This window comes from Abramis brama (assembly GCF_963993115.1).
Source record: "Abramis brama genome assembly, chromosome: 5".
In the NCBI taxonomy this organism is placed as follows: Eukaryota; Metazoa; Chordata; class Actinopteri; order Cypriniformes; family Leuciscidae; genus Abramis; species Abramis brama.
In genome coordinates, this window is record NC_139967.1 from 13,959,620 (window position 1) to 13,969,663 (window position 10,044).

General features: G+C 37.8%; 1 protein-coding gene across 1 annotated transcript; it reads left to right on the plus strand.

The window, feature by feature from the left end:
* Positions 1 to 5,586: 5,586 nt before the first annotated feature.
* On the plus strand, positions 5,587 to 9,839 carry chmp1b (charged multivesicular body protein 1B). Its single transcript, XM_084114655.1, has 8 exons — positions 5,587 to 5,776; positions 6,395 to 6,492; positions 6,938 to 7,084; positions 7,176 to 7,244; positions 7,354 to 7,461; positions 7,562 to 7,605; positions 8,873 to 8,945; positions 9,030 to 9,839. The coding sequence occupies exons 1-8, from the start codon at positions 5,761 to 5,763 to the stop codon at positions 9,072 to 9,074; spliced, it is 600 nt and encodes a 199-aa protein (XP_083970781.1). The 5' UTR covers positions 5,587 to 5,760; the 3' UTR covers positions 9,075 to 9,839.
* The last annotated feature ends 205 nt before the right edge of the window (positions 9,840 to 10,044 follow it).

Genomic DNA, 10,044 nt, shown 5'->3' on the forward strand with positions numbered 1-10,044 from the left:
CATTTGCTGTAGTCCTTAAAAAGCGATTTTTAAAAAATAAAATATCTCCCTTTGCTTTGAACTTTGAGAGTCATAACTTTGCAGATGTTGTTTATGCTCAAACAGCAACATTACACATTAACTAAAGTTAGAAAAGTGAAATCATATTCAACCACCCCTTTAAATAGGTCTTACATTGACTGAATTACTAAAGATTACCTCTTATGGGACTATGATAATATTTTGTAATTATCATTTAAATCTGATTTATTTTTACATTATTGCTTGTCGTAAATGAACATCTCCAAAAAAAAAAAAAAAAAAAATTGTGAGGTTTCAAATCAGAATATGACATTCTGTTATGAGACATGAATCAGTTTCATACATGTCCACTGTAGAGGACACCTGGACATGCTTATCAGGCATTTTAGGGAGACATAAGTGAATAGGGAATATATTATAAATCAATATTTCTGTGAAATATTATGAAAATGTTGGCAAGTTATTACTCTCATTATTATAGCTACTTCTTTTTTCATTACATCACCCAAAGAACACATTAAAATGCAAATTAGAGACAATGGATAGATACATTGTATATAATGGGCAACCCCATTTTTGGCCATGTTTAAAAAGTAAAATAGTAAATCAAATCATTCTCTAATATTTTTCATAGTTGTGCATGTCTTTGTGCATAGTTTGGTTCAGGTGGAAGTTTCCTGGAGCTGTCGAAGTCCTGAAAACCCTGATTTACATCAAACGCCTATTAAATGCAGTCACATACAAAATGTAAAATATAAACATCTTTTACCAACATTACCTATTCTTGTATCTGTTTTATAGAGAAGTTATAATAAAAAAAAGCCTGGAACCTAAAAATTGACAGGTATAGGCTACTGTATATAAAAATGTAATATAAAAAACATTGTTTTGGTTATAAAGTCTTGTTTTCATTTTCTTATTAACTGAGTCTTGGGATGCATCTGAAATTGCACACTCTCTTGAGTAGGTAGCCAACTTATTGAATAAGTAATTACTTCACAACTGCTAAAAAAGTTTGTTCTATATATGAGTTGCCTATGTGTAGTATGCAGGGGTTAAAGTGGGCTGGAACAGCCCAGAACTGGGAGAGCGGGGCACAACCTAACACGGGGCTAGTTGTAACACCCTTGATTTAAACATTTCCAAACATGCTAGCATGATGAAACTATATTTACTAGATGCCATATCAACACTCTAAAGAAAAAATTGCGCCAAAATTCAAATCTTTGTAAGATACCAAAGTCTCCGGCACGGACACCAAAGTCTCCGGAACGCACACCAACGTCTCCTGAAAGGACACCACTGTCTCCGGCACAGATACCAACGTCTCTGGCACGGACACCAATGTCTCCGGAAAGGACACCAACGTCTCCGGCACGGACACCAACGTCTCCAGCACGGACAACACCGTCTCCGGCACGGACACCACTGTCTCCGGAACGAACACCATCGTCTCCGGCACGGACACCAACGTCTCCGGCAAGGACACCACCGCCTCCGGCACGGACACCAACATCTCCGGAAAGGACACCACCGTCTCCGGCACGGACACCAACGTCTCCGGAAAGGACACCACCGTCTCCGGCACAGACACCATCGTCTCCGGAAAGGACACCAACGTCTCTGGCACGGACACCACCATCTTCGGCATGGACACCACTGTCTCCGGAAAGGACACAACCATCTCCGGCACGGACACCAACGTCTCCGGAAAGGACACCACCGTCTCCGGCACGGACACCACCCACCGTCCCCGGCACGGACATCAACGTTTCCGGAATGGACACCACCGTCTTCGGCATGGACACCACCGTCTTTGGCACAGACACCACCGTCTCCGGAAAGGACACCACGGTCTCCGGCAAGGACACCAACGTTTCCGGGACCAACACCAACATCTCCAGAACGGACACCAACGTCTCCGGCACAGACACCATCGTCTCCGGAAAGGACACCAACGTCTCTGGCACGGACACCACCATCTTCGGCATGGACACCACTGTCTCCGGAAAGGACACAACCATCTCCGGCACGGACACCAACGTCTCCGGAAAGGACACCACCGTCTCCGGCACGGACACCACCCACCGTCCCCGGCACGGACATCAACGTTTCCGGAATGGACACCACCGTCTTCGGCATGGACACCACCGTCTTTGGCACAGACACCACCGTCTCCGGAAAGGACACCACGGTCTCCGGCAAGGACACCAACGTTTCCGGGACCAACACCAACATCTCCAGAACGGACACCAACGTCTCCGGCAAGGACACCACCGCCTCCGGCACGGACACCAACGTCTCCGGAAAGGACACCACCGTCTCCGGCACGGACACCAACGTCTCCGGAAAGGACACCACCGTCTCCGGCACAGACACCATCGTCTCCGGAAAGGACACCAACGTCTCTGGCACGGACACCACCATCTTCGGCACGGACACCACTGTCTCCGGAAAGGACACCAACGTCTCCGGAAAGGACACCACCGTCTCTGGCATGGACACCACCGTCTTCGGCATGGACACCACTGTCTCCGGAAAGGACACAACCATCTCCGGCACGGACACCAATGTCTCCGGAAAGGACACCACCGTCTCCGGCACGGACACCACCCACCGTCCCCGGCACGGACATCAACGTTTCCGGAATGGACACCACCGTCTTCGGCATGGACACCACCGTCTTTGGCACAGACACCACCGTCTCCGGAAAGGACACCACGGTCTCCGGCAAGGGCACCAACGTTTCCGGGACCAACACCAACATCTCCAGAACGGACACCAACGTCTCCAGCAAGGACACTACCGTCTCCGGCACAGAGACCACCGTCTCTGGCACAGATACCACCTTCTCCAGAATGGACACCAACTTCTTCGGAACAGACACCGACACGGACACCACCATCTCCGGCATGGACACCAACGTCTCGAATTATGAAAATCGAATTATTGATATAAAAATTAACATTGTTACTAGTAGCAATTCAATTGCTGGTATCAAGAATAGACTTTTCAACTAGTGACAATTGAATTCTTGATATCGAAAATAAAGGACTTACTAGTAAGAATTGTATTTCTGATATGTGAAATTAGAATTTCAACTAGTAAAAAATCAATTGTTGATATCAACAATTGAATTTGAATGGCAGCCTATGGTGAGATTTCACTACTAGTATGAATGTAATCTGGACCTTCTACATTCGCTATGTTTTCATTATCATATGACCTACCAGCATCATTTACATCGCTTCACTGCCATTCATAAATCCTCTCCCGTGGCCTCATGGGATTGTAGTGTTTAATGTATGCACACTTCAGAATGGCCACTGGAAGTAGGCCATCCAGTACTTTTTGCCTACTCTAAGTACTGTGAATTAAGATATTTTGTCACATACTGTTTTTCGCCTACTGCCTCCTGGTGTCCTCTACATTGGACATATCATAAAAGATTGATAAAACTTTTTTTTTCGCCATTTGTTTCTTATACTCCAAACCATGTAATGATGTAAAAAAAAAAAACTGACAACTGTCTCAGGAGGATATATAAATATATTCATTGTGCACTAGTGACTACAGGATTTGTTTTGAGAGAGAGAGAAATTGCCGAATTATACGTTTAAATAGGCTAAGCATTGGGTTTCAACTTACACAAATATCACCAACATCTGTACAAATTATACAAATGTAAAAACAAAACCAAACAAAAAAAACTTTAAGCCGTTCAAATGTTGACTTAAACTAAATGCTATAGGCCTATGGACTGTGAACATATTTAGAAAGTTTGTGAACCCTGTTCAGACAGTTTAATATAACTTTCAAAAAGTATATTAGCCTTATATATACACAGCTTATATTTCCAACAATGTAACATGCATTTAAGAGAAATACAAATGTTTCACATATAATGCTCTAAAGAACTGCATAGCATCATAAAACATTAATAAAAAATTAAACATCAGCTATTAAGGATAACATTCATAACAAAAACATTAAAGAAAAATATATTCACATATTAAAGAGGAAGAAGAAAGAAAAGAGAGGAAAAAAAGATAACAGAAAATGGTATATGTGTATAGTCAAAATAAAAAAAGGAATTTAATTATTTGTAAATGTCCATAACTCTGGTTGCTTTACGACTTGAAAGACCTTGTAAGGTTTCAAAATAAATCTTTATGTCAGCCTTTGATGATATTGGGTATCCATTCAGAACATTTACATTTGTTTATGTGAAACTTACCAAGTATATTATAAGATTTAACATAAAAATGTGATTCTTGTCTATATCTTTTTTTTTTGTCATAATAAAAAATAATATATTTTTCATTTTAATTCCACTGAACGTATTAAATAAATATTCCACATCAATCCAAAAGAAACTAACATACATACAGTAGGCTACATACATAAAGATCAGTTTTAGGCCTATATCTTTTTAGGTTTGTTGGATAAATGATACGTATCATTTTAAAGTATATTTCATTAACTTCTTTATTGATACAGTATTTGTTATTATAAGTCCAAATCAATCTCCAATTAATATTCTCAAAATGGTTATTTCAAAAGTATTTATTAGCTATGAAATGTTGCAGGGCAATGAATTAAACGTCTGAAAAAGGATTACTGCATATCATTAATTTTAACACCGTTTATCAAGACCTCCTTTTTAAACGTTGATTGCTATTTCACTGATGCCTTGCAAAAGTCTTAAAAAACCTCCTGGTTTTGCTTCAAATATGCTAGCCTTTCTCGTGGAGATATTGAAATACGGAATGTCTTTAAAAAATTCAGTATGTAAATAAATAGCCCTCACCATTTACAATTTGTAAAAACATTAAAATATACATTTTTACCCAATTGTCGTAGAACATTTACTTATTCTTATATATTTAACATTTTTATTATTCCATATTATGTTTTAAAATTTTAACTGGATTAAACTTGATTAAACATTATATAAAGCATAAAGACAAGCTGTATACCATTGCTTATCTTTATTCTTTATATAATGTTTATTCCAGTTCAACTTGAAAATTGTATTCGATCTCTAACAAAATCAAGCACATTCAACCCTCCCTATATGAATTACATAAAATATTATATATATATATATATATATATATATATATATATATATATATATATATATATATATATATATATATATATATATGTATGTAAATGTAAATGTATATATATATATATATATTTTTTTTTTTTTTTTTTTTTTTTTTTTACTTAAGTCTATTTTCTCAATACTTTTTACTATGCAGATAGAAAATATCCAGACAGAGAAAAATAATACTCATAAAGCAGTTCAGAAATCTTCAGCGTTCATGCGAAGCTGTTGGGTGAAGATGCTATTGCACAGGTCAATGTTACTTCCTATGAATTAATTAATATAAAAACTATTTATATTTAAATAGTGAGGCTTGTCTTTCCATATGAAGTTGAATAAAGTGTAACCAATTATTTTAAACAAAAGATTTTGTTACATGATACATCTAATACTTTCGAAGGGACACAGCTTTGTTTTGCCAGTCGTGACATCACTGCGATCGCTGACCTGAGCGCATGACTGTGACATCACTCCAGTGGTTTGGAGAAGCCGGAAGTGAATACGGGGAAATTACAACAAACAGAGCGAGGACAGTTACTGATCCACACGAATAGCTCGGGGGAATAAAACAAGACTGAAAACTATTCCCGTCTAATCTTCACACTTCATCAAGTGGAACCAGGATGTCGAACATGGAGAGTATCCTTGCGGACCGCGGGGGTCGGGCCCGATCCAGATTCACTTCACTGTGGCTTGGACCGTAAACACTTCTAACGTTACTTAGAGTAATTTATGGGTTGAACTCGGTCGTGGCAACATTTTGTTGTTTACGAATAGGTCGGGTCACATTCTAGCCGTAAAATCTAATCGCACTTTTGGGATTTCTGTTCGCGTCACTGAAGGTAGAAATTGAATTAGAGAGTGAATTTTGTTCTAGAGTAGAAAACGATTTAAAGTGATACGCTACATGAGTTGGTGAACTCACCGTGGTGTTTATATTTTTGTACGTTAATGAAGTTTCAAATGCTTATTTTGATAGTTTCGTGCTCTAAAACATCGTCAAATCCGCCCAGGTATGACTGTGACGTAGAATTACGTAATGTCGCCACCTAACGTTATATGTATCTAGGTAAACTCTCAATCCAGCCGGTCAGACTAGTTTGTCAAGTTTCGAGACGATTTTGGTCAACATTGTTGTTTATATTCTATTGTAATCGGCTTTGTTACATTGTTTAGGCTTGTTTTGGGCATATTATTAAAGGTATCAGATAACTTTTACAGACATGATACAATCTTTTCCTTGACTTTTGACTTCAGAGCAGTTGTTTAACCTCAAGTTTGCAGCTAAAGAACTTCAGCGGAGCTCCAAGAAATGCGACAAAGAAGAGAAAGCAGAGAAGGTCAAGGTCAAGAAGGTAAACAAACCATTGATATTGGCATTTGGAGACTCCATTAATTCATAGGAAGTAACATTGACCTGTGCAATAGCATCTTCACCCAACAGCTTCGCATGAAAGCTGAAGATTTCTGAACTGCTTTATGAGTATTATTTTTCTCTGTCTGGATATTTTCTATCTGCATAGTAAAAAGTATTGAGAAAATAGACTTAAGTAAAAAAAAAAAAAAAAAAAAAAAAAAAAAAAATATATATATATATATATATATATATACACATTGTCAAAAAATTATACTAATGTAAATGTCAAAGTATAGCCAAAAACATAATTGAGAATGTTGAGTCAACACATTAGATTGTATTTTAGTATTTAAAAAATAAATGTTCCATAATTACAGCAGATATAATTGGTCAACGTCGATGTGATGTTATGAAGCTCACTGCTTATGTTTTGGTTACTTTAGGCGATCCAGAAGGGCAATATGGAGGTTGCACGGATACATGCAGAAAACGCTATCCGCCAGAAGAACCAATCGGTGAACTTCCTTAGAATGAGCGCGAGAGTGGATGCAGTGGCTGCACGAGTACAGACGGCTGTCACCATGAACAAGGTACACAAATGGCTTTCTCCTTTTAAACCAGATACACTCAAGTAGTTATCCAAATAGATTTAATAGTTAACTTTTGATTTTTATTCTCCAGGTCACCAAGTCTATGGCTGGGGTGGTGAAGGGCATGGATGCAACCCTGAAGAGCATGAACCTTGAGAAGGTGAGAGGGAGAGAGAGGAAGACTTCTCTTTGACATAAACAGTTATAGTGCTTTGATTTGTCTTCATTTTATTGGCTCTATATTTATTCTCTTTGTTCTGATTCGTCAGATTTCAGGTCTGATGGATAAGTTTGAGCGTCAGTTTGAAACTCTGGACGTACAGACGGCTCAAATGGAGGACACGATGAGCAGCACCACAACACTGACCACACCACAGGTCATACATGCACTCGCGTACTGCAATGACTGCAACGTAGGCCATAAATTCACTGACGTAGTAGTTGTTTTGCCTTTACTGACACTGTGGTGTGTTTTAGGGTCAAGTCGATTCTCTGATGATGGAAATGGCGGATGAGGCCGGGTAAGAACATTTTAAATGCTGAAATTTGTTATTCTTGTTATGCTCACCAAGGCTGCATTTATTTGATTAAAATACAGTAATGTTGTGAAATTTTGATTAAAATACAGTAATGTTGTGAAATATACATTTTATTACACTTTATAATAACTTTTCTATTTGAATATATTGTAAAACGTAATTTATTCCTGTAATGGCAAAGCTGAATTTTCAGCATCATTACTCCCAGGGCTTGACATCAACTTTTTAGCTCACTGGCCACAATTTTGACATCGAATAGCATGAGAAACAACAGCCATATAGATATTTTTAATAATATCTCATAATTTGGCAGCCGGTTTATTAGGCTGCTGTCACTTTAAGACCTGACGCACGGATCCATTATACTGTTACACGTGTTTTCTTTCTCAACTACATTCACTTAAAACGTGAATACTCGCCAAGATCTGCATTTTGGCATTATTTTGTGTCTATTTGACCGTTTAAGCGCAATAAGCAGTGGGAAAAAAAATCAATTTAGTACTGAGAGGCGGCTTTATGTACGCGTACTTTGGGTATGAGCACAAAATCTGCGGGAATTAGTAAAATGATGCGCAATTTGTGCGATCCCACGCCAAAATCCAAGCTCTTTAACAGCAACAATATTCATCTGGAGCAAATTAAATGAGTGAGAGTGGGGAGGCGGGTTTGTGTGTCAACTCACTGTCAGAGAGATGAGAGCACGAGAAAGCGCAGCTGGTATCATGTATCTATTCTGCAGAAAATGAGTATTGGAAACTATTCATATATTTCAGTATCGATATGTTTAATAAATCGAGTTTTTTTGACAACACTACATTGCACTTAGTTTATTATTTCAGATGCCTTTGTAAAAGACTAAGATTGAAAAATGTGTATACTATATATCAAATTCAATAATAATGCTTTGCGTGTGTTAATGTCAAGCCCTGATTACTTCATGATCCTGCAGAAATCATTCTAATATGCTGATTTGGTGCTCACGAAACATTTCTTATTATTATCAATGTTGAAAACAGATATGCTGATTAACATTTTTGTGGAAACAAAGATACATTTCTTCAGGATTATTTGATGAACGAAATGGAAAAGAACAACAATTATTTTACATAACTTTTATACCATGATTAATGTCTTTACTGTCACTTATGATCAAATCAGTGCATTCTTGCTGAATAAAATAAAAAAATAAACTGACAAAATGTCTTTAATTTAAGATTAAAACAAACAGTGTCTGTTCTTGTGTGTTTAGGCTGGACCTCAATATGGAGCTTCCTCAAGGTCAGTCAGGATCAGTGGGAACCAGCGTAGCATCTGCAGAACAGGTATTTAACACAAACATGAGTACAGACATACTAACAAAAATATAACTGATATGTACTACAATGATTTTATCTTTCTCACCATAGGACGAGCTCTCTCAGAGACTGGCCAAACTCAGAGACCAGGTTTAAGGAAGAACCCGGTGTGTGTGTGTGTGTGTGAGAGAGAGAGATTGTGAATGTGCCAGTGTGTGAGAAACATATCACCTGTTTACTGACCCCTGGAAATATTAGCCTCATTGTTTAATTGTTTAGTTCAGTTTATTCATTTGAGGGGTATGTGCAGATGTTTGAGGGTGTGCAGCTTTCCTTATCCACTAGAACACACCGAAACCAAACTGTAAAGACACGCTGGAAACTGAATTAGACAAAATTAGATATGTTATTTGGTAACGCTGCTGTCATCAGGATTGTTCTGGGGTCCTGCTCTCCCTCAGTCCATAATAATTGGTATAAAGATTATAATATTGCTTGCAACATTTCTTTGTAATATTCCTCATTTTATTTAAATACTTGCTTGTCTCTCATATACATTTTATGCCAATGTAGCTACATTAACCTATACCAGCATTAGTATCAAACAGCTGTTGGTGTTTTTTTTCTTGCTGCACACATTTTTGCCTCTGCTTCAATGGATTGTGGGAATTTGTACCTTAAAATGCATGTGATCAAGATGATGATTTGAATAAAATCTTTTCATTTTGTCCAAGGCAGTAAAATCCCCAGTTTATCAGCCCTAAGTCTTTACAGAAACTCTGATCTTTTTCTGATGTGGTCTATCCGAAATGTATAAAACATTATAATAAACTTCCTTCTGCGATGTACATCTCAATCAGCTGGCTAAGATGAGAATATATATATGTTTGTGTGTATATAAATAAATATTTTGCAAATTTCTATGTTCTTGAATGTAAATAATTGATTCAATTCACATTTATTTGTATATTGGGAAAATCTTATTTTCTTCAGAGAATCGGTGTCTGTTGGCATTATAATACTAGTTTTCAGACTTGTACAATGACTGTGATCGGCCTGTTGGGCCTAGAGTTACAACAGGATAGGGTTTTGATTGGTCCATTGGGCTCAAGATTTCGAAGAGTGA

What these genes read in the sequence shown, in the direction of transcription:
- chmp1b (XM_084114655.1), top strand. An exon ending in AGAAGGTCAAGGTCAAGAAG is followed by an intron (nt 6,493 to 6,937) that starts GTAAACAAACCA and finishes TGGTTACTTTAG; the next exon opens with GCGATCCAGAAGGGCAATAT. An exon ending in GAAATGGCGGATGAGGCCGG is followed by an intron (nt 7,606 to 8,872) that starts GTAAGAACATTT and finishes TTGTGTGTTTAG; the next exon opens with GCTGGACCTCAATATGGAGC.